The 25,480-nt window shown below is 43.5% G+C and overlaps 1 protein-coding gene across 17 annotated transcripts in view; it reads right to left on the bottom strand.

Annotated features, from left to right (window-relative positions):
* Positions 1-25,480, bottom strand: part of LOC134223425 (serine/threonine-protein kinase MARK2-like) — a 448,377-nt gene that overhangs the window by 85,660 nt on the left and 337,237 nt on the right. For 12 of the 17 annotated variants that reach the window (XM_062702579.1, XM_062702562.1, XM_062702563.1 and 9 more), the window contains exons 4-6: positions 13,919-14,139; positions 13,556-13,837; positions 13,289-13,482 (exon numbers count right to left, since the gene is read on the bottom strand). In XM_062702579.1, the coding sequence (XP_062558563.1) occupies positions 13,289-13,482; positions 13,556-13,837; positions 13,919-14,139 (697 nt within the window). The remainder of the gene's footprint in view (positions 1-13,288; positions 13,483-13,555; positions 13,838-13,918; positions 14,140-25,480) is intronic. The other 5 variants (XM_062702564.1, XM_062702573.1, XM_062702566.1 and 2 more) reach the window with 1 other exon arrangement.

Here is a 25,480-nt window from a genome sequence, read left to right as displayed (position 1 = left end):
TCAAGATGCTTGGATGCCACCTGTTAAAAAGTTCAGAGGCCACCTTCCAAGAGGCCTCCTTCCAAACGGATCACAACCTCCTTTTAAGAGGCTCGGAAGCCTTTTTTTAAGAGGCTCGAAAGCCTTCTTTCAAGAGCCTCGGAAGCCTCTTTTCAAGCGGTTCGGAAGCCATCTTTCAAGAAGATCAAAAGCCACCTATTAAGAGGCTCAGAGTCTTCTTTCTAAACGGCTCAGAAGCCTCCTTCTAAGAAGCTCGGAATCCTCCTTCCAAAAGCTCGGTAGACTCCTTTCAAGAGGTTTGAAAACCCCCGTTTAAGAGGCTCGGAAGCCTTCTTCCGAAAGGCTCGGAAGCCTTCTTTCAAAAGGCTCGGAAGGAGCCTCCATTCAAGAGGCTCAAAAACCTCCTTTCAAGAGGATCGAAGCCTCCTACTCAAAAATTTTAGAAGCCTTATTTCAAGAGTCTCAGAAGCCTTTCTTAAAGAGTCTCAGAAGCCTTTCTTAAAGAGGCTCGGAAGCCTCCTTTCAAAAGGCTCGGAAGCCTCCTTTCAAGAGGCTCGGAAGCCTCCTTTCAAGAGGCTCGGCAGCCTCCTTTCAAGAGGCTCGGAAACCTCCTTTCAAGAGGCCTCAGAAGCCCTCCTTTCAAGAGGCTCAAGCCTCCTTTCAAGAGGCCTGGAAGCCTCCTTTCAAGAGGCTCGAAAGCCTCCTTTCAAGAGGCTCGAAAGCCTCCTTTCAAGAGGCTCGGAAGCCTTTTTTTTCAAGAGGCTCGGAAGCCTCCTTTCAAGAAGCTCGGAAGCCTCCTTTCAAGAGGCTCGGAAGCCTCCTTTCAAGAGGCTCGGAAGCCTCCTTTCAAGAGGCTCGGAAGCCTCCTTTCAAAAGGCTCGGAAGCCTCCTTTCAAGAGGCTCGGCTGCCTCCTTTCAAGAGGCTCGGAAGCCTTCTTTCAAGAGGCTCGGAAGCCTCCTTTCAAAAGACTCGGAAGCCTCCTTTCAAGAGGCTCGGAAGCCTTCTCTCAAAAGGCTCGAAAGCCTCCTTTCAATAGCCTCGAAACCCGCCTTTCTAGAGCCTCGATAACCTCATTTCAAGAGACCCGAAGTCTCCTTTCATGAAAATCGTAAGTCTCTTTTCATGAGGCTCGAAAGCCTCCTTTCATGAGGAACGGAAGCCTCCTTTTATGAGGATCGTAAGCCTTTTTAGGTACTCGGAAGCCTCCTTTCAAGAGGCTCGGAAGCCTCCTTTCCAGAGGCTCGGATGCCTCCTTTCCAGAGGCTCGGATGCCTCCTTTCAAGAGGCTCGGAAGCCTTCTTTCAAGAGGCTCGGAAGCCTCCTTTCAAAAGGCTCGGAAGCCTCCTTTCAAGAGGCTCGAAAGCCTCCTTTTAAGAGGCTCGAAAGCCTCCTTTTAAGAGGCTCGGAAGCCTCCTTTCAAGAGGCCTGGAAGTCTCTTTTCAAAGGCCTGGAAGCCTCCTTTCAAGAGGCCTGAAGCCTCCTTTCGAGAGGCCTCAGAAGCCTCCTTTGAGAGGCTCAGAAGCCTCCTTTCAAGAGGCCTCAAGCCTCCTTTCAAAAGGCCTCAAGCCTCCTGCTCAAGAATTTTAAAAGCCTTATTTTAAGAGTTTCAGAAGCCTTTCTCAAAAGGCTTGGAAGACTCCTTTCAAGAGTATCGGAAGCCTCCTTTCAAGAGGCTCGAAAGCCTTCTCTTAAGATGCTCAGAAGCCTCATTTCAAGAGGCTCGGCAGCCTCCTTTCATGAGGCTCGGAAGCTTCCTTTCAAAAGGCTCGGAAGCCTCCTTTCGAGAGGCTCGGAAGCCTCTTTTCAGAAGGCTCGAAGCCTCCTGCTCAAGGATTTCAAAAGCCTTATTTTAAGAGTTTCAGAAGCCTTTCTCCAAAAGGCTTGGAAGACTTCTTTCAAGAGTCTCGGAAGCCTCCTTTCAAAAGGCTCGGAAGCCTCCTTTCAAGAGGCTCGGAAGCCTCCTTTCAAGAGGCTCGGCTGCCTCCTTTCAAGAGGCTCGGAAGCCTTCTTTCAAGAGGCTCGGAAGCCTCCTTTCAAAAGGCTCGGAAGCCTCCTTTCAAGAGGCTCGAAAGCCTCCTTTTAAGAGGCTCGAAAGCCTCCTTTTAAGAGGCTCGGAAGCCTCCTTTCAATAGCCTCGAAACCCGCCTTTCTTGAGCCTCGATAACCTCATTTCAAGAGCCCCAAAGTCTCCTTTCATGAAAATCGTAAGTCTCTTTTCATGAGGCTCGGAAGCCTCCTTTCATGAGGAACGGAAGCCTCCTTTTATGTAGATCGTAAGCCTTTTTTCGAGGTACTCGGAAGCCTCCTTTCAAGAGGCTCGGAAGCCTCCTTTCCAGAGGCTCGGAAGCCTCCTTTCAAAAGGCTCGGAAGCCTCCTTTCAAGAGGCTCGAAAGCCTCCTTTTAAGAGGCTCGGAAGCCTCCTTTCAAGAGGCTCGGAAGTCTCTTTTCAAAAGGCTCGGAAACCTCCTTTCAAGAGGCTCGGAAGCCTCCTTTCGAGAGGCTCGGAAGCCTCCTTTTGAGAGGCTCAGAAGCCTCCTTTCAAGAGGCTCGGAAGTCTCCTTTCAAAAGGCTCGAAGCCTCCTGCTCAAGAATTTTAAAAGCCTTATTTTAAGAGTTTCAGAAGCCTTTCTCAAAAAGGCTTGGAAGACTTCTTTCAAGAGTCTCGGAAGCCTCCTTTCAAAAGGCTCGGAAGCCTCCTTTCAAGAGGCTCGGAAGCCTCCTTTCGAGAGGCTCGGAAGCCTCATTTCAAGAGGCTCGGCAGCCTCCTTTCATGAGGCTCGGAAGCTTCCTTTCAAAAGGCTCGGAAGCCTCCTTTCGAGAGGCTCGGAAGCCTCTTTTCAGAAGGCTCGAAGCCTCCTGCTCAAGGATTTCAAAGCCTTATTTTAAGAGTTTCAAGCCTTTCTCCAAAAGGCTTGGAAGACTTCTTTCAAGAGTCTCAAGCCTCCTTTCAAAGGCTCGAAGCCTCCTTTCAAGAGGCTCAGGAAGCCTCCTTTCAAGAGGCTCAGAAGCCTCCTTTCAAGAGGCTCGGAAGCCTCCTTTCAAGAGGCTCGGAAGCCTCCTTTCAAAAGGCTCGGAAGCCTCCTTTCAAGAGGCTCGGAAGCCTCCTTTCAAGAGGCTCGGCTGCCTCCTTTCAAGAGGCTCGGAAGCCTTCTTTCAAGAGGCTCGGAAGCCTCCTTTCAAAAGGCTCGGAAGCCTCCTTTCAAGAGGCTCGAAAGCCTCCTTTTAAGAGGCTCGAAAGCCTCCTTTTAAGAGGCTCGGAAGCCTCCTTTCAATAGCCTCGAAACCCGCCTTTATTGAGCCTCGATAACCTCATTTCAAGAGCCCCGAAGTCTCCTTTCATGAAAATCGTAAGTCTCTTTTCATGAGGCTCGGAAGCCTCCTTTCATGAGGAACGGAAGCCTCCTTTTATGTAGATCGTAAGCCTTTTATCGAGGTACTCGGAAGCCTCCTTTCAAGAGGCTCGGAAGCTTCCTTCCAAGAGGCTCGGAAGCCTCCTTTCAAGATGCTCGGGAGCCTCCTTTCAAGAGACTCGGAAGCCTCCTTTCAAGAGGCTCGGAAGCCTCCTTTCAAGAGGCTCGGAAGCCTCCTTTCAAGAGGCTCGGAAGCCTCTTTTCAAGGGCCTCAAAACCTCCTTTCAAGAGGCTCGGAAGCCTCCTTTCGAGAGGCTCGGAAGCCTCCTTTTGAGAGGCTCAGAAGCCTCCTTTCAAGAGGCTCGGAAGCCTCCTTTCAAAAGGCTCGAAGCCTCCTGCTCAAGAATTTTAAAAGCCTTATTTTAAGAGTTTCAGAAGCCTTTCTCAAAAAGGCTTGGAAGACTTCTTTCAAGAGTTTCGGAAGCCTCCTTTCAAGAGGCTCGAAAGTCTCCTTTCAAGAGGCTCGGAAGCCTCATTTCAAGAGGCTCGGCAGCCTCCTTTCATGAGGCTCGGAAGCTTCCTTTCAAAAGGCTCGGAAGCCTCCTTTCGAGAGGCTCGGAAGCCTCTTTTCAGAAGGCTCGAAGCCTCCTGCTCAAGGATTTCAAAAGCCTTATTTTAAGAGTTTCAGAAGCCTTTCTCCAAAAGGCTTGGAAGACTTCTTTCAAGAGTCTCGGAAGCCTCCTTTCAAGAGGCTCGAAAGTCTCCTTTCAAGAGGCTCGGCTGCCTCCTTTCATGAGGCTCGGAAGCCTCCTTTCAAGAGGCTCGGAAGCCTCCTTTCAAGAGGCTCGGAAGCTTCCTTTCAAAGCCCGGAACCCTCATTTCAAGAGGCTCGGAAGCCTCCTTTCAAGAGGCCCGGAATCCTCTTTTCAAGAGGCTCGAAAACCTGCTTTCAAGAGGCTCGAAAGCCTGTTTTCAAGAGGCTCGAAAGCAATACTATCAACATTTTCGAGTTCGGTTATTATTATAAGGGCTTTTCAATTAAATTTACTGAATATGTGCCCTTTTTTTAATAATAATATCTTCAAGACGACGCCGGACGCCTACGCTTCAACATACGCCCCAATCGTACAACCCAACGGATTAAGACCCGGATTAGGCTAGGGAGCTACAAATCTTTCGACCAAGATTTCATTTTGTTCATTGTTGGGTCGATTAGACGTGTTACATGGTGCTCCATCATGCCGTAGGACAACGTTATGATCATCGGATAATTTGGCCTTTACCCATGGAAACACTTGGTCCTTTAAAATACCGATAAATAATTCAGTATTGATTTTAAACCCAACCCAACGGCAGTTTCAAACCTTTTTGGCCACCCAGCCAAACATCATGACGGATTGGTTTGGAATTTAAATATAATTTTCTCCAGAACATCCACAATTCTGGCGTCAGCATCGATGCTGAAAAGCTTTTCGTATCGGAGAACAGGATTATATTTTATACCCGGTTCGTAATCAAGTGGCGTTTCACTCAAGCTCTGGAAAGTACGTGCAAGTCTTCTTTGATGGATTTCTCAGAAATTTTGACTTCCTTGGCAATTTTTTTGGCGAAACGCACCAGGTTGCGAGCAATCTTTCCACGAGCCGATTTGATCACGTTTGGCATATGTGGAAAGCATGGACGTCCACTTCCCGGTTTCCGCTGTTTAGACCCATCCTGTAGAGACGTTAAATTTGTAATAAAACAATTACAATCTTTCGGCGCAGCATTTGAAAGTAAACATAAACAAATATACTTTCAACAGAAATTAGTCACTAGCTACTCGAAGTAACCCAATATTCAAGTTTAAATATTTTCGCATTATTTTCTGACGCACCCTGTAAAGGTCATTTGGTCGAAAGTTGAATTAAGTTGAGAAATTAGCAGACGTTTTCCATCTAAAATTAGATCAGAATAAAACTCATTTGCAATCAAATGTTTCTCTACGGCTTTCAGGCCACCGCGATTAAACATAATGCTCCACTAGTTGTTGTTAGGTCGCATGACCTATAATGATTCAATTTAGAAAAAAAAATCAAACTCATTAGTCCCCAGTTACCGTTAAACGCGTAATTGTCCCATATATATAGTGAATTCCAGCAAACATGTGACAAATATGCGGATGACGGCAGCCAGGATCCTGGCCAATATGATCCGCTACTGCATTGGAACCGTAAGCACTCCATTTTTATCTTTTTGGGTAAATTCACAAAGTTTGAGCCTGGATTGTTTAAGGAGAAAAATAGCCCGATTGACCTTCCAGATCCTGACCAGTATGATCCGGAGCAGTCACATGACTTGTTTGGACCAAACTTAGGATATGTCAAACCAACAGGCCTTGGAACGATAAACAGGAACCATCACACAATTTGTTAGTATCGGATATCCCTCAGCCTCATAACTGTGGATATGTTTCAACAAGTGTACGTATGAATCGTAATGAAATAATGTCCGTTTTATTTTTGCGAACAAAATACGTCAGTCCAAAAGCAGCTTGGTGCGGTTTGGCTGAACCCCGACCAAATTTTCTTCACATAGGTACTTCGGATCCTGACCAGTATGAGCGGGAAGATTCAGAAAGGCCTTCGAACCGTAAACCCCCCATTTTCATCTTTATTTTGCGAAATCGTGAAGTTTGGGTCATCACACGACTTGACATAGAAAATGTGGAAATGTGAAAGATGTCTGGGTCCTATCCATTACGACCGGAATGATCCAAAGCGGCTTCGAAACCGAAAATAATCCATTTTCATTACTTTTTAGCTAAATCATGAAGATTAGGCTGTCGCACTATCTGTTTAGACTTCATTTCGGAAGTGGTCAATTTTCCGAAAACAAACTATGGATTGATTAAGTTGCATTCAAACACATAGAAAAATCTTGAGGAATGCAAGTTGATGCGAAAGAATTGAACAAGAATTGTGTTTTTAACAGCTGTTTTAATATTTACAACATCTTAAAAACAGACGTCAGATACGGAAGGGTTAATGTCCACGGGAAGTTTTTCTAAATTTCCACGGGAAACTCCTCCGATTCTACACAGAAAGTTCTGCTTACTACACGGGAAATTCTTCTGATTTTCCATAAAAAAATTAAACCGACCTGCAGCCGGTTTAACCGCTCTAAAATGAGAGATGAAGATCAGTCCTCGATCGATAGAGACCCCAAGAACCGTGAAAAGTTTCCGGTTGGGAATGAGTTGATTATTAAACTTGAATCCGGGCCAAGAAACGGTGTCGCATATTGAATACCTTACTTCGAACACTTTTCTTGGCCGACATGAAGAAACTAACCGACGAGGTCCAGTGAACGATGTTCACGATTCATGTTCAGGTCGCAGATCGTCTCTGACGACCACAAGCAGGATGTGGTCAGCGTGGACAAAAACAAAAATGGCTTTGCGAAGACCATTAACCATTCATGACGACTAAAAATAGGGTCACCGCCAGAACGGATCCTTGTGGGACCCCAATTTTTTCCAAGTAGATTTTGGACGCAAAGTCGCCGATTAGGACTTGAAAAGACCGGTGGGAGATAATGTTGTGGATGAGTGCTAGAATACTCTTGAAGAAGCCCCTGGCCATCAATTGGGTGAGCGGAAGCAAGGGCGATGAAACGCCTTCGAAATATCCACTATGTTTAGGTCGGTGCATCTTCTTTGGTCGAAGGTGTCCTAAAGTACATCTCCCAAACCAGCCAAAGTACGGTGCTGGCTCCGTAGACAGGAAGGAACGCTTGATTTTGAAAAACGATTCTTCCGTCATCATCCAACTTCTCCCGAATACGCCGATTAACAAGTTTTCTGTCTTACTACTTTGGAGAGGTAGGAGGTAAGGAAGATGGATCTGAAGCTGGAGGGAACGGGAAATGTCATATCGATGTCATGGGACTAATTTGTTAATAACTTTTTTCACAAGTAATTTACAATCGTATGTTTTATATAAACATAAAGCACTCAAAGGATACTTAAACTTTTTCTAATAGGTCATTGCTCTAAAACTGAAAATGGCGGCGTGAGAGCCGAATTAGTGTCAAATGACATTAATGTCATGACATTCCGTGACATTTTTTTAAATTCGTTATCATGCCTCACACTGTACATTTAGAACAATGACTTGTTTGGCAAAGTTGTAGGATCCTTTAAGCATTACATGTTAATAAAAAAATCCGAGTTGTAAAAGACTTTTGAAAAAAGTTATTAGCAAATTAGTAATAGCAACCCCATGACATTTTTTTGACATTTCCCATCACTGGGAGGGATGCTAGCCTGTTACCTGTTTTTTTTCAGGATTACTAAAATGTTGTATTTTCGGCGAGAAGAAGATGTTGTGCTCAAGATGCTCAAGTAGAGAGATGTGCAGTAGCTCTGCTCCCTGTTGATACGCATCATCCACCGCTCGCCGTTTCCCTTCATGCCAGTGCCGTGTGTGCACAGTCACCAATTGCAGCCAGTGCTAGCGCCGTCTACCCATTGAATTATCGGGCGATAGATTTCGCTGCTCTTTCCGAACATTTAAATAACATCGATTGGGCTTCACTGTTTGCATCAGGAGAAGTTGACGAAATGACAGAAAATTTTTGTGAAGCTATTAATCGTTGGCTCGAGGCAAATGTTCCTCGCATCAGGCCACCTATTTCCCCTGTTTGGAGCACACAACGTCTACGTCAGTTGAAAAGATACCGGAATGCATGCCATCGCAAACTGCGCCTCCGCCGTACACCTGCTAATGCGCACAACTTCCATCGATCTCTTGATGCTTATCGCCGTTTAAATGCGAGTTTGTACAAATCTTACGTACTACGGATGCAGACCAGCCTACGCAGAAATCCACGTGGTTTTTGGCGCTTTGTCAATTCAAAAAGGAAAAACCCATCGATACCTTCAAACGTTTACCTTGGCGATACGTTTGCTTCAACAACTTCGGAAGCCAGTGAGCTGTTTGCTAGACAATTTGCTGATGTTTTTACGACTGGATTTACTTCTCAACAGGAGGCTGAGAATATTACGGCTGAGGTCCCCAATGGTTTGGTTGATCTGGGAACATTTGTTATTACACCAGAAATTGTTGTAATGGCGGCAAAGAAACTGAAATGCTCATTTTCCCCGGGACCGGATGGTTTACCCGCAGTAGTGCTTCGGCGCTGCGTCAATAACTTGGCCGAACCGTTATGTGATATTTTTAATCGATCCTTTGAACAAGCAAAGTTTCCCAGTGTATGGAAGCAATCGTATATCTGCCCCATTTTTAAGGATGGTGATCGACGGAATGTTACGAATTATCGCGGAATAACAAATTTGTCTGCATCGTCAAAACTTTTTGAAATTATTGTGAGTGGTGCTCTATTGGATCGAGCTAAGAATTATATTTCCTTTGATCAGCACGGATTTATGCCAGGTAGATCTGTAACAACGAATCTGATCAACTTCACCTCAAACTGCATTGCTAGTATGGAGATCAAAGCACAAATGGACCGATTTGAAAGCAGCGTTTGACAAAATTGATCACACAATCCTTCTGTGCAAGTTATCTCGCCTTGGTGTATCTTCAAGATTAGTGTCATGGTTCAGTTCCTATCTATCTGAACGAGTTTTGCGGGTGAAGCTTGACAACAGTATTTCATCAGCGTTCTCCAATAAATCTGGAGTCCCGCAAGGCAGTAATCTGGGACCGTTATTGTTCACGCTCTTCTTCAACGATGTCGCGTTGCTTTTGGAGGCTGATTGCAAACTAGTGTATGCTGACGATTTAAAGCTGTATCTTGTTGTGAAATCCGTTGAGGATTGTTGGCGTCTACAAAGTCTTCTAGATCAGTTTTCCGAGTGGTGCCATAGAAACAAGCTTGTAATCAATGTTACCAAGTGTCGTGTCATCACGTTCCATCGAATTTTGAATCCCATTCGCTTCGACTACAATATCGCAGGTGAAATTCTGGCAAGAGTTAACCATGTGTGTGACCTGGGCGTACAGCTGGATGCAAAATTATCGTTTGATTTACAGCGTTCAACGATCGTGTCACAAGCCACTAGAAGACTAGGATTTATATTCAAAATATCCAAAGATTTTAATGAACCGCACTGTTTGAAAGCATTATACTGCTCACTCGTCCGCCCGATCCTTGAGAATGCTTCTGTTGTTTGGCTACCGCATCAAGTTTCGTGGTGCCTCCGAATTGAACGTGTGCAGAAGCGCTTCATTCGCCAAGCGCTGCGAGATTTACCTTGGCGAGACCCAGTAAATTTGCCCCCTTATCCGGACAGATGTCGACTACTGGGAATCGACACATTACAACGCCGGAGGAAAATACAACAGGCGTTGCTTATTGCTAAGCTGATAAACGGTGAGATCGATGCCCCAGAACTCCGATCGATGCTAAGCTTCCGTATACCGAGTAGAAATTTGCGGCATTCTACATTGCTTGTGCCCAGTTTCCACAGGACTTCATTCGGATATAACGAACCGATAGACGCTTGCATAAGAACGTTCACCTTAGTGGAAGACCTCTTCGAGTTCAATGAGCCATCCAGTCGTTTTTCCGATAGATTAAGAAGATCAAATGTATTTTTATAAGGAGTTGTCCATGTAGACTTAAAGATCCGATGGACATAAGAAAGTAAAATAAATAAATAAATAAATAAATAAAGTAGTATGTGATAGCCCACCTCGTCAGGTACAGAGGATGTGTTAGTGTTCATTAAGCACTAAGTTTCTAAGCCCGGTTACCATTTTTGCATTCGTATATCATGAGGCTAACACGATGATACTTTTATGCCCAGGGAAGTCGAGACAATTTCTAATCCGGAAATTGCCATGACCGGCATCGGGAATCGAACCCAACCACCCTCAGCATGGTCTTGCTTTGTAGCCACACATTTTACCGCACGGCTAAAGAGGGCCCCTACAGAACGCAACTGCAAGCTCTGCGAACGATTATATCTGTTTAATGAGTGAAATCCGGATGCGCTCCAGGGTTAGCTTTCCTGAAGAAATCGACCTTCTGAAGTCTGGAGGATAGCCGTTTGAGAAGACTATCGTCGCAAAATATTTCCCAAGGGCATCGGCTACTTCGGGAGGATTGGAGACAATGCTTCCATCAAATTCGAGATGTATGAGGAAGGACCTTTTCTTCCTGCTGAGTGCATTAACTTTGATCCCGTAGCTCCGGGGTTGTCTGTGAGGGATTGACTGTGTCGAGAAACTCTTCCCACTGTCTTCTTTGATATCTCTTAATAGTCTTATGATGATTTGAAAAGTTATAAGTCAATCATTTCACTCAGTTAATTTAGGTCATTATGGTGATGATGAAAACCGGTCAGTTTGTATTTTAGAACATAGATCAATCGGATGGCAATTGGTGGTCCGGCAAAGTGGTCAAAGTATGAATTATATAACACCTTTTAGTAATTATCGATGTAACATTTACTAAATGCGTCGCGCACGCGGCTCAGTGGCATTAGTTATTCAATTTGGGAAAGAATGCGACACAAAAATAGACCAAGTAGACAAATTAACATAACAATCTCATTACTACAGAACAAAGTCGAATATCGAAGATTCCAGAAGGCAATCTTTCGACGGCACGTGTGTTGACCAATTGTGTGACTAGGCCACGGAAGCGGAGCCCATCTAATCTCCCCGTGTGTACATTTACGTACATACCACAGTATTAGCTTGCCAGTGTTGATAAAGACAACGGCTCTACTATTCCTCTCGTCGAATAGCAGCGCAGAGATACCGGGGGGATGATGATGGATGAATGTTGTTGCCGTAACTACCCTTCATACCAAAGTCAACAAACGCGCGACACCCAGAGAGAGAGAGAGAGCCTAAAAGCGCTTCATGTTCAAATAAACGGGAAACTGGAAAGGACTACACAAATCCGCGCGTCAACCGTTCGTCGTTTGTTGGTTGTTTGGGTTGGGATTTCGTTGGGGACAATTTTACTCCGTGCTGAAGCCGGAGGATTAGTTGACGGGACGGCGGATGATGGACCTGTTTACCAGCAGCGAAAATTGTGGTGCTTCTTCTCGGAATTTCTTTGACGAACGATGTCAAAGTGTACCTCGGAGATCATTCTTAGTGATTCGATTTTTGGTTAATTCGCTACATTAGACACAAGTGGTGTCAATCTGTTTATCATTTTTTTGCGGTTCCTTCTTAAACTTTTGGAATCAATTGCTGGCAAAGAAGTTGAGGAATTCAATATCAAATGGACACCTTTATATCGAAATAGAATATAGCTAAGCATTGGAATGCTTAACCTGTAAAAATCCTAATATTTTTATACTTCGAAGTAGAATATTCACATCGAAGGTTTTTTATTCGTCATAGACATTGTTTTTCAAGCACCATAATGAAAAGTCACGAAGAGAATTAAGGTGATTATAGAATGAAGCCCGTGGTGAATTTCAAATTCACCACACGTTTATTTACATACATTTTCAAAAGCCCAAATCTGGCGTAATAGTTTTCGTACAGTGCCGAAACTCAAATCATGATTGTTCAGCATAACTAAGCAAACGATCTACCATTATTTCAGCCCCATACGCGTTATGGTTCTTTCATCTCGTGCTCTTGAAAAAATATTGGAAAAGCACGTGGTTTACAAAATGGCCGATTTCTGGCTTAATTGTATAATCACCTTAAGTAAATGCGTTCCAGCGACCTAACCTTCTGCTAAAATCGACAAAATTGTCAGGATTCTATCTACCATTCTGATACTAGAAACTTATTGGAAACAATTAATAACATTTAGTTTCAACAACTCGAATAAAAGTCATTCCATCAAACATCATAAACACCGAAAATGCACTTAATATGGAAGCATTCCTCGAACGAAACGATAAATACCAGATAAATGTTAACGACACTACTACGGGGAAAGTAACAATCGATCAAATTAACAAAACAATAAAAAAAACATCTAAAACGATACCAATTAAGTTCATAAAAGTTTGATTAACAGTAGAGAAGAAAGAAGTGGTGTTACAGTATTGATCCTTCAGTGAGATCAGTTGATGATTACAGTAGTGATGATGAACTCTGTGGTTGTGACAGTAGTAGTTGATGATCCTCTCGTCTAGTGTCGACCGTACCCTACACAGACTCTCAGAAACTATAGGGCTGAAAGAAGGAAATCTAATCTTGGAACCCATAAAACTGGGCCCCTTCCGGTTGCAGCGAACATTTTCAGACGACTGTTGCTGCTGCTGCAGGTTGCTTGCGTTTGGAACTTAAAATGTGTTATCCTGTTAGTTCTGAGATATAGAGAGGGATAAATCAAGAATATCGTAACGAAGACCTTATTGTTGTTTAACGGGAGCAACTCATTGAATCTAAAATAAGATACTTGGGATGGGTCACTGCGAGAGATTTATGTTCTTATTTGTACGCGAAATATAGATATTTGAAAGGATGATTATCACATGAAAGTTTTGAAGTTGGTGTTTCGAATTAGAGGAAACAGAAACAGAGACAAAGAGCAGTGATGAAAAGAAAGTGAACACAAGTTTGAAAAATGAAAGTATAATCAACGAAAATGGAAAATGAGGATTGTCGAGTTGAAATATCGGAACATACAAACGAAAAACTTATGAACAAAAATGATTACAAAAATGTTGAAAATTTAAAAACCGTCAGACAAGAATATGGTTGGAACTCGGCCAATCCAGGGCTGAGAAGATCATTGAAAACATGTTTGGAACATAACGGATCTATGTTACACTGGGGACGTCGGGAACTGGGGGAGTGTCGATGAGGGACAAAGGGTTGAAAAAACGAGCGAAAACACGAGTTACGAGTTACACGGAAATTTCAGAAACGGAACGAACGAAACGGAAAAACGAACACGAAACGGATTTACGCCAGCAAGTGAATAGTATTAGTTAGGAATACAGTACCCGTCTTACCTATCCGTTTCTGATCCTTCAGATCGGGCTTAGGTTCAACGTAGGGGGTCAGCTCGTCGTCCTCGTATCCCATGTTCATCCACTTGTCCTTCATGATGGACTCGAGGCTGGCCCGCTTGGCCGGGTTGAGAACGAGGAATTTTTTCAGCAGGTTTTCGCAATCTGTCGACATGTAGAAGGGTATTCTGCAGGAAGACACAAACGAATAAAAAAAAGTATTATAATAGAATCATCTGATTAACCGCAAAAGCAAATTACCTGTATTTTCCTCGGAGGACTCGTTCTCGCAGCTCTCGTAACGTCGCTCCGTCGAATGGGAGGGACCCACTGACCAAGGTGTACAGGATGACGCCGAGCGACCACACGTCCACCTCGGGACCGTCGTACTTTCGACCCTGGAACAGTTCCGGCGCGGCATACGGAGGCGAACCGCAGAAGGTGTCTAGCTTGGAGCCGGGCGTGAATTGGTTCGAGAAACCAAAATCGGCAATTTTGATGTTCATTTCACTATCGAGCAGCAGATTCTCTGCCTTTAAATCCCTGTTGTGAGAGGAAAACGAAAGCATAACATCAAGAACTGTGTCACACGACGACCCGTTTGGAAGGTTCCATCCAACTTACCTATGGATAATTCGCTTCTGGTGGCAGTACTGGACGGCGGACACGATCTGTCGGAATTTTGCGCGGGCTTCTTTCTCTTTCATCCGCCCGTGCAGGACCAGGTAATCGAACACCTCGCCACCGGACGCGTATTCCATCACTAGGTACAGCGTCTTTTCCGTTTCGATCACCTGAAACAGTTTCACAATGTTCGGGTGGTCCAGCAGCTTCATTATTCGCACCTAGATTATGATAGTAAGAGAAAGAAAGAAAGTGGTGAATTACTGAACACGTGCCAAAGTATGAATAATTAATGGGGGAGTTTATTCGCCCGGTGTCGAACGCTTCCATTGTTATCACGGGGTCGACGCCGGTGAAAAGGATAATCCATCTCAGTATCGGATGTAAGAGCGAAAGTGGAATTAATTAAGACGTCGACAGCAATTAGGCATGATTCGCACTTTTAACATGATGATGCTCGAGCATGAACGCTAACAACGTTATAACTTTGAACAGGGCTCGCAGTGGCGACCTTGAGCAAGTAATAAATCTCGCTTAACTTTTCAAAAGGACCTAAGTAACATTTTTTTCATGAATTAATTTGAATAGCGCAATCAACAGAAAAACATGAAAGCTTTTGATTGCAGTATTCAAATTAATTCATGAAAAAAATGTTACTTAGGTCCTTTTGAAAAATTAAGCGAGAAATCACTCAGCGTAATGCGATGACCATAGTAAGTATAGCAGATTGTGCAACATGGCAAACGGTACTAGCCACAGACTAGACTTTTGTTCATGGTTAGCACAAGTTGACATATAAAATCTAGTTCATGACCATGTGACACCCGTTCATAATTAGAAGTTATGGCATGCACAGAAAGCTGGACCCGTGCTAGATATCACTAAATTTAGGTCAGACAGAACATAATAAAACGTGAGGTGTTATTTTGTTTCGTTTAATCAGAAGCTATCAACACACATTTTATTGAAACTAGAAGAGAACCTGAAATTTAATGCAGATTATTTTTGTAGGGTAATGTCTCCGGTTGTTGGCTACCCTGCATAAGTTTTGACACTTGGCAATTACGCTAAATCTGACCCAATATCGAAGCGTGCACACGCATATGGTTTCTTGCTGCGAGCTAAAAAAAGGAGACACTCCCTTACTGATTTGAGGAATAAGACGCTCCTAAGTCAATGTCTGTTATAATATGACTGTGGAGAATGAATGCTATATTTTCATTGCTCATCATATCTATTACACAAGTTAAATATAAGCGGGCGAGCCGCTTCATCAGGGTGCGATTGGCAGACATAATTCTTTAATATCTATCAGTCAAAAATCAAAAACGTTACTACTGGACAAATCTTACAGATTCGCGATGGGTCTTTACGAAACTAAATGTAGCCGGCGAGGGAACAAAATGGAATAATACTCCTAATCTTAGAAACTCCAGCCCCGATGGTTTCGTAGACTCGTGTTTCCTTGGACATGCGAAGATGACAGAAGCGCAGTCCCTTAGTGTTACTGGCACAAAGCTGTGTTTACACTTATACCTGCTTTATTTCAAGGTTTTCGACCCATTCATCGATGCAAGCCATTTCAGTCAACGGTCCTCCATTCTAAATTCTGTAGCGTTGTGTTCAGAGCATTAGCATTGTTACGGTGTAATTCGTAGATTGGACACAAGTGATACTCATGTTTTACTTTTGAGATCCTTATCTAGAAAGCTATCAGAAATCAAGAAGGGGAGTGGTCCTTGATTCCAGTCTCAAATAAAAATAACAAAAGCATGAGGATTACTACTCCTGGCCACGCCCATCTTCACCGTAACTAGGGAGAGGAAGGAAGTGTTGATGTAGTACTTACTTAACGAGAGGCCACCAACTTAGCGACACCCTCATAAGTACCACGGAGTTGGATAATGAGGAAGGTAATCGTTGGGTCAGGATTTGCCTGTAGCTGGCAATGTAACCGTGGTAGATCTTACCCCGTAACACACCACGTAAAGGTGTCTACCCAGCATTACGGGTCTTTGTAGCGTTGTGTTCAGAGCCATCAGAAACATCAGCAGACTACAAGGAGGACGCCTGTCATATGTAGCCCCTCAAAAGGGACCAGCTTGTCAACACCTTGATATAGTCGTCCGTCACCGGGGGGTGGATTACTTATACGATTCCAAAATACATTTAAAGAAACTACACGTTCAATGCTTCCAGTGAGCATATCGCTCTTTGAAGGAAGCGTCACACTAGGCAACAAACTAGCAAACAACGTCCATTGATCCTGCAGAAAACTTGTTTCTAACGGAAAGTTTTGTGACTGAGGTGGAAATCGAACCCACACTCCGCAGATTGAAACCCTATCGACACTAACTAATGCAGCTCATTTTGGAGTTTTTTGAACAAGTTGAACACCTTCCGGAATCTTGGAATCCTGATATTTATGGGAAAAAACAGATCATTAGCGAAAAAATTAAAATTTTCGATCAGTTATAAAACCTCGCTTGCGACGTGTCAAACTTCATGATTTTGCAAAACAATCGTCAATTGTCATATGAATCGTATTTTGGGATTTATATGACAAATATGACATGTTCCGGAATTGGAATCCTGGTCCGTAGGAAAGAATGGTCGAGATAAAAAAGGAATCCTGGTTCTCATTTTTGATCAGATAAAACCTCACTAAGGGCATGTTAAACTTCATGATTTTGAAAAGCAAGATCAATGGAGCTCATTTAGATGATTTTAGAACAAATATAGGACATGTTTTGAAATCATTCAGAATTCCGGATTTTTGATAAAATATATAAAAAAAACAAGATTAGGGTAAAGGATGTATTTTGGCAGACCCAGAGGCTCACGGCGGCGAAGCCTCAATAAAGAAATAAAAGAAGTCGACCGAAATCTAACCTGACAACAGGTTAAAGCGATAGCCGGGCAACGCTCAGGATGGAGATCTTTCAAGTCGGCCCTTTGCACCACCGGAGGTGTACAGGATCCATAGTAAGTAAGTAAGATGTATTTTAGACCACATCATTTCATTTTCATTTATTTAGTCTACATCTAAACAGATAACACTGAATCAACAATTTGACGCCACAATACACGGTTCGAGGCAGCATCTCTCCATCCTCGGATACGCCTCACGCTCGCCAAGTAGTTTTGCACATGGTCTGCCCATCTCGCTTGCTGCGCTCCACGCCAATTCGTACCTGCCGGATTGGAAGCAAACACCATCTTTGCAGGATTGCTGTCCGGCATTCTTGCAACATGTCCTGCCCATCGTATCCTTCCGGCTTTAGCTACCTTCTGAATACTGGGTTCGCCGTAGAGTTGGGCGAGCTCGTGGCCTCCACACACCGTACTCTTGCACACCGCCAAAGATGGTCCTAAGCACCCGTCTCTCGAATATTCCGAGTGCTTGCAAGTCCTCCTCGAGCATTGTTCATGTTTCATGTCCGTAGAGGACAACCGGTCTTATTAGCGTCTTGTACATAACACATTTGGTGCAGTGGCGAATCTTTTTTGACCGCAGTTTCTTCTGGAGCCCGTAGTAGGCCCGACTTCCACAGATGATGCGCCTTCGTATTTCACGGCTAACATTGTTATCAGCCGTTAGCAATGATCCGAGTTAGACGAATTTCTCGACCACCTCGAAAGTATCCCCGTCTATCGTAACACTGCTTCCCAGGCGGGCCCTGTCGCGCTCGGTTCCGCCCACAAGCATGTACTTTGTCTTTGACGCATTCACCACGAGTCCAACTTTTGTTGCTTCACGTTTCAGTTCTCACACTCCAGCTTGTCGCCTTTCTTGTAGATGGGGCACCCCTTCCTTCCACTCCTCCAGTACCGTTCAGTTTCGCAGATTCTGACTATCAATTTGAGCAGGCAAGTGGCCAGCTTTTCCGGGCTCATCTTGATGAACTCAGCTCCGATACCATCCTTACCAGCTGATTTATTGGTCTTCAGCTCTTAAATGACATCCTTAACTTCCCTCAAGTTGGGGCTGGTTGGCTTCCATCGTCCGCTGAACTGACGTAGTCATCTCCTCCGTTGCCTTGACTTTCACTGTTTGTACTCTCAGCGCCATTCAAATGTTCTTCGTAGTGCTGCTTCTACCTTTCGATCACCACACGTTCATCCGTCAAGATGCTCCCATACTTATCCCGGCACATTTCGTCTCGCGGCACGAAGCCTTTTCGGGATGCGTTGAGCTTCTGATAGAACTTGTGTTTCTTGAGAACGGCACAGCTGTTCCATCTCCTCGCACTCCGCTTCTTCCAGGCGGCGTTTCTTCTCCTGAAAAAGGCGGGTCTGCTGTCTCCGCTTCCATCTATAACGTTCCACGTTCTGCCGGGTACCTTGCTGTAGCGCTAGCTCCCGCGCTGCGTCCTTCTCCTCCAGAATCTGTCTGCACTCTTCGTCGAACCAATCGTTCCGTCGACTTCGTCCCATATACCCGACGTTGTTCTCCGCTGCGGCGTTAATGGCTGCTTTGACTGTATTCCAGCAGTCCTCAAGAGGAACCCCATCGAGCTCGCACTCTTCCGGCAACGCTTCCTCGAGATGCTGCGCGTATGCAGTGGCGACATCAGGTTGCTTCAGTCGCTCTAGGTCGTACCGTGGCGGTCGTCGGTACCGAACATTGTTGATGATAGATAGTTTTGGGCGCAGTTTAACCATCACCAGATAGTGGTCAGAGTCGATGTTAGCGCCACGATATGTCCTGACGTCGATAATGTCGGAGAAGTGCCGTCCATCAATCAGAACGTGGACGATTTGTGATTCTGTCTGCAGTGGTGATCTCCAGGTGTACCGATACGGGAGGCTGTGTTGGAAGTAGGTGCTGCGAATGGCCATATTCTTGGAAGTGGCGAAATCAATTAGTCGTAGGCCGTTTTCGTTCGTCAGCCGGTGAGCTGAACTTCCCAATAGTCGGGCCACCCTTACCGGGGCTCTTATTTTGGACCACCAAGAGGAATTTGCACTCAGTCAGTGATCCAAAATATGAGCCGTCGAACTGGTGGTCCAAAATACCTCCCTTACCTTACCTATATACCTTACTCTTACACTTAGCGGTGATGATGACTTTCTCGATTCAATCGTTTGGTCTTCTCACTAGTGTGATACATGTAACAAATAATTGCCTACCTTACGGGATAATACATCAATTGTACTTTCTACACAAAATACATACTCATGCAATGGCGGGCAAAAAAAACTGTGTTCAGAAATGATCGCAATCCTTTAATTAGCCGTAAAACCCGTGGCGGTGGTGTAATCGAGAACACCATTTTACCAAAATCTATTGTTAACTATTATGGGTTAAGGCTACCAATGTAATAACTAAGTCTACATAATTGATTGACGAAAAATTGTGGGTTCGAGTCAATATGCCTGGATTCATGATCAGCATTGGGGTTGTGTACTTGCCACCTGATCGTAAGAACATTCTTGATGATATTCAGCGCGATCTAGAATCTATCAAAACGGGTAATTCTACTCTCATACAACAGTGTAAGGTTGTGCTTTTATTAATATTATATCTCTCAATGCTAAGGAGATAGAAGCTTACAATATTCAACAAAGTTGTTCATGTCATCCAGACCTTTCAATCTGAAATACAGACTAGTTGGGAATTCATTCGTTTGGCGGTGCTAGCATATGTGCGATGATTTAATAGGGTGGATATATCAATATCTACTCAGGAATTAGAAAGTTGTTATCTTCTACGTACAAAGTTGTTCAGGTGGTCAAAACCATCGTAATGGAGGCTAGTATAGTTCGGAATTCTACTGATAGGCTACGCCAGTGTACAAAGATTATAAGTCTAGTAAGATATCCTAAAATCTGTGGAATATAGAAAGTTGCCGTCTTCTACAAAGCCGCTCGGGTTGTCAAAAGCATCATAACGGAGAACATATTAGTTTAAAATTCAACCGCTGTGCGGCGCTAGTGTAGAAAGAATACAACTTTGAATGGAGATCTCCCAATCTATAAGGTTCAGGAAGTTACCGTCTTCTACAAAATTATTCAGTTGGTAAGAACTATTGAGATGGAGGAAAGTTTATTTTTTAATTCAACCACCTGGCGGCGCTAGTGTATGACGATTGCTCTTAAAATCTGGGAGGATTAGAAAGTTAATTTCTTCTACAAAGTTGTTCCTAAGGTGAAAATCAATATGGAGGCAATCTTAGTTTGAAATTCAACCGCTATGCGGCGCTAGTACATAAGGAATTTCTTATTTGGTAATAGAAACTGGTGTATGAGGAATTATCTGTTATGTAGGATATTTGAAAATCAGCCAGTGTAAGGAAATTGCTGTCTCCTATAAAACTTTTCAGTTAATCAGAATATAGTTCAGGTTGGGTATATCCAAATCTGATTTTGAAAGCTGCATCAGCTTGATTTCTTTGAAATCGTATCATTCAGAAAATGGTCTTATGTTATAGAGTTGTTTGAATAATAAAAGCAATCATATTGGAAACTATTTTGGCATTTATCCGTTTCGTTTTTTTCGACGAGTTCAAATCAAAAACCATTTGACGAGTTTATTCTCGAATCGTGAAAAAGTACAATCACATTCCAATGCTTACGTATGCCAATCGACTTTATAACAATGTAATGTTAGCAGAATCGATAGGCTAGTTTCAAAGATCGACAAATGCGACCGATGACTGACATATACTGGTTTAAGCAAAAGTCACTCCATGAACCTTTCATAAAGTTCTACCTAAATACTTTGTATGTTAGACATCCCACAGAAAGGCTCTGCTTAGCCAAAAAAAAAAACAGTTCAGTTTTCGACTAATCATTAGATGTGAACCAGTGGGAAATATCATCATCCTGTAAGTGCAGGATTGAAACACTGGATAGTGCTTGTCTCTATGGAATACATCTACCATTGGGGAAGATATCTCAATAAAAAACAATAAAATTTATCTAAATTTTTCTCCACAAAAGCTTTGTAGAAAACGTTAACAATCTTGCCTAATGTGATAAGTTATACACTATCCCTACCAAGCGGTAGAATTTCAAAACAAATGTCATACGACCATTTAATTTCTCATGCACTATCGCCGCCAAAATACTTGGTACCTGGTTGGCTACAGCGCGTCGATACACCTATGCCTGACGTACTGTAGAGCTCCATAATCGTCGGTCTTGGGCGATGTTCCCCCAGTTTTCCCGAACGTTAAAGGGTCCTCAGGTCCGATTCCACCGCATGCAGTCAGTGTGTTCATGGCCTTCCACGAAGTCACCGGCCCCTATCTGGTACTCTGTTGAATATTGTTTTCGCTATTCTTTCTTCCGACATTCGCACTAAGTGACCAGCCCACTTAAGTCCGCCGTATTTTATACGATTCACAATATTTTCTTCTTTGTATACTTGATACAGCTCATGATTCATGCGTCTGCGCCACACACCATTTTCTAGTTTTTCTCCGAGTATTATACGCAGCACTTTTCGCTCGAAAACCCCGAAAGCACTCCGGTCCGCTTCTTTTAACGTCCATGCTTCATGTCCATAAAGGGCCACTGGTAGAATCAGAGTTTTGTTCAGAGCAAATTTCGCCGTCTGCATGCGGCGGGACCTAAGTTGGTTACGTAATCTGTAAAAGAACCTATTCGCAACAGCAATACGTCTTTTCACTTCACGGGAAGCGTCATTGTCGCATGTCACAAGCGTTCCAAGGTAAACAAATTCTTCAACAACTTCAAACACAATCCCATCAAGCACTACCTCTGCACCAACACCACTAGGTCTTCCTCTAGCTCTACATGCCACCATGTACTTTGTATTGGTAGAGGTAATGGTTAAGCCTATCCTCGCCGTCTCCCTCTTCAGTGGGACAAAAGCCTACAAAACCGCTCTGCGATCGATTCCAATGAGGTCGGTGTCGTCCGCAAAGCCCAGGAGCATATGCGACCGTGTGATGATAGTGCCGTTCCTCTGCACGCCAGATCTCCTAATAGCGCCTTCGAGTGCAATGTTGAACAATAAATTCGAAAGTGCATCAGCCTGCTTCAATCCGTCTAAGATCACAAACGAGGTTGACACTTCGTCTGCAAACCGAATACTTGATTTCGAGCCATCCAGCGTTGCACGTATCAGTCTTATCAGTTTCGCCGGAAAACTATGTTCGGAAATTATCTACCACTGCTCATTTCTTTTCACTGAATCGTACTCTGCTTTGAAATGCAAATGCTGCAAGTTGTACTCCCGGAATTTATCAAGAATCATCCGCAGACTAAACATCTGATCCGTCGTTGATCGGCCCTCACGGAAACCTGCCTGGTAATCGCCGACGAAGGACTCCTCAAGCGGTCTCAGAAGGGTGATACCTCTGTAATTGGCACACTCTAGTCTGTGCCCTTTCTTCCCTTTCTTATAGATCGTCGTCGACTACGTCCATCCTGCTCCTTAATACACCTTCGTTTTCACCGTTCAACAAATCTTCGAAGTGCTCCTTCCACCTGTCTGCCACCATAGTCTTGTCTGTCAGCCCCTCTAAGTCATTGCACATGGCGGGCACTAGCGCAGTCTTATGCCGCGCGCCATTGACAGTTGCATAAAATTTCCGCATATCGTTTCTATCCATGTTCTCCTGCGTTTCAGCTATCACACTCTCTTCGTGTTGCCTTTTTTTTCTGCGGTGGATTCGTTTCTCTTCTGCCTTTTCTGCACTGTACCGCTCTCTGTTGGAACGGGTACGAGCCACTAGCATTCGACTGCTAGCAACATTTTCCTCGCCCGTCACTCGCTGGCACTCCTCATCAAACCAACCATTTCGTTGGCGTCATTGTGCAGTGCCTAACACTTCCTGCGCTGTTGTAGTCACAGCTTCGTGGATATTTTCCCACAATCTGTTGACGTCACCAGATCCGGTGGCATCTTCTATCCGCTCGTCTAGCTTCTGGTGGTACTGTTCAGCAACTCCTTCATCTGACAAGCGTTGGATATTGAAACGCATCGTTCTGTTGTTTCGTGAATTCGTGACGCTGGAAAGTTGCGCCCGAATTTTTGCAATGTTCGGACCTCTGAAAGACCTTACATCTATAACATCCGAAAAGTGTCGTCCGTCGACCAGCAAGTGGTCTATCTGTGAGCATGTGTCTCCACTCGGATGTTGCCAGGTGTGTTTGTGGATATTCTTACGTGCGAAGTAGGTACTGCTTATTGCCATCCCTCTAGCACAGTGGTCCCCAGCATGCTTACTATTGAGGGTCGCATTGCAATTTTGAACTGTTGAAGCGGGCCGCAGTGCGTTTGCAATATTTGTGTTTTTTTTTATTTAAAATTGAATTTTAATACAACATGATTTTTTATAAGTAAAATAAGATTTTAATAGAATATTTTAATCCTGTTAATATTTTGATAAACATGCTTGGAAAGACATTTAATTCTGCAGGTTTTATCACCGTAGCTGACTAGGAGCCAATACTACTGTCTCTGCTCTTTTAGACTTAATACGAAAAAAATCTTTTGCAACACCATCTTTTCGGTTCAATTAGCAGAAAATATTCTGAGCTATTTTTTCCCAAATGATCATATGACCTTATGTATTTATTTTTAAGGAAATATGGTTCACTATAAATTGTCGTGCGAGTAACGACGACTTTAATAAAAACTCCCCCTGAAAAATTATAAATTTTCATACAAAATTAGATAATCACCAAAGAAGAAATCATGGTATGAGCAATAAATAGATATACAATTTCCAGAAATAATGCAAAATTTCCACAAACAATTGAGAATTTTCCACAAAACAAAAATAAATTGCAAAAATTGCAATTATAAAAGAAGAATTTTCCATAAAAAATCAAAATGTTCCATTGAAAAAAAAACACAAAATTTCCATAAATAAATCAATACAATTAGCAATAAACAATTACCAAATTTCCAACAAAATAAATATTTGGGCAGTTTCCTATTTTTCTAAAGAAAAATTTCTAATTCTCAATGGAAATTTTATTTTGCTACCAATAACGACAGCTTGTTTCAAAAGTATTTTTGAAGCCAGGTGATCATGCCAGCAGTGTTGAAAAGAAATCGAATAAATCCACATTTCGAGCCTTGCTTTCATGCCTTCCTATCAATAAATTTTCTGAAACCATTTCTTCAACAATATCGGAGATTGGAAAAAAATCTAGATTTCGTTCAATATTTTCCGTAGCTTAAAGTACGTTGGCGTGACACGTGATAGTCATCGTCTTTTCTGAAGTTAATAATCCAGCAATTTTCCAGTTGAATTTTGCCAAACCCTAACTTATTTTTAAGCGTAAAAGCATTCTTCTTACGGAGCAGTGTAAAGCAACATTATTCTTACAAGAAGTTTAACGCTAAGCTATCCGCGATAAAAAAAAACACAAACACACACACACACACACACACACACACACACACACACACACACACACAAATTTGCTATTTTTATAACCCGGGCAATAACAACAAAGTATGTTTGCTGTCGGGCTTGGTCTATACATAATATTGATGTGAAGATCAATTGATGATGATAATACGATTCATGCTTCATATATCAACAATGGTGCAATCTTGACAGAATACCCGAATGCTGCGAAAAAAATTGGCACAATGAATTCTTCTATTGTCGTATAACGCCTAACAATGGGCTACATGTAGTGTATTCTCTAAAATCCTTCGCGGGCCGCAGTCAAAGGCTTGGAGGGCCGCGCTTTGGGGATCACTGCCTAGCAGCTGAAAAGGTTACTCGCAGACCATTATCGTTGGTAGCGGAATGAATGCCTTCCGTACCAATGACAGGGCGAAAGAAACTTTTTCCTCCGATCTGCGCATTTGCATCCCCGATGACAATCATTACATCGTGTGTTGGGCATTCTCCGTAGGCCTTATCAAGGCTCTCATAGAACTCATCCTTCACGTCATCAGGCTTATCGTTCGTTGGGGCATAGATGCTAATCAGGCTATAGTTGAAGAATTTGCCATCCATTCTCAACACGCAAATGCGGTCGCTTATCGGATTCCACCGAATAACACGCTTCATCTGCTTCCCGATCACCATGAAGCATCTCCTCGTTCTGCTCTATCACCGCCGCTATAGTAGATGTGGTACTTTAATGAAGTGTTCGGTATGGGATCCACCGCCCGGATTTCACGTTCTTCAGTTCTGGGCCACCGTATTTCCTGGATTGCTGCCACACTCATGCCGACCTTCTGCAGCTCACGAGTTATTAGCCACGTGTGGGTTCATTCAAAGTGCTTACGTTCCAAGATCCGACTTTCGAATCGTTGTCCTTTATTCGTTTCCGGGTCTGTTACCGTTGAATCAATCCGCTTGCTCTACTTTTGCCTTTCTTGGTAACTGTAGAATCTTCGGTAGGCTACCTTACCAGGATTGCGCTACCTACATCGCGTTGAAGGGGCTGCCTTCTCGATGCTGACACGATGCAACATGGTGTGCACAGTTTAGTTTAGAGTCCCTCGCTGGCACTAGGACTATGATCAGCCGCCCCTAACATAGGAAACAGACGCTGTTTGGAGCCGCTCCTAACATGGAGAATAGACGCTCGATCAGATTTGCACCTCCATACTAG

Source organism: Armigeres subalbatus, chromosome 3, assembly GCF_024139115.2.
Source record: "Armigeres subalbatus isolate Guangzhou_Male chromosome 3, GZ_Asu_2, whole genome shotgun sequence".
Lineage (NCBI taxonomy): Eukaryota > Metazoa > Arthropoda > Insecta > Diptera > Culicidae > Armigeres > Armigeres subalbatus.
Note: the sequence above shows the minus strand (reverse complement) of the source record. Positions and strands in the feature narration are given on the sequence as shown.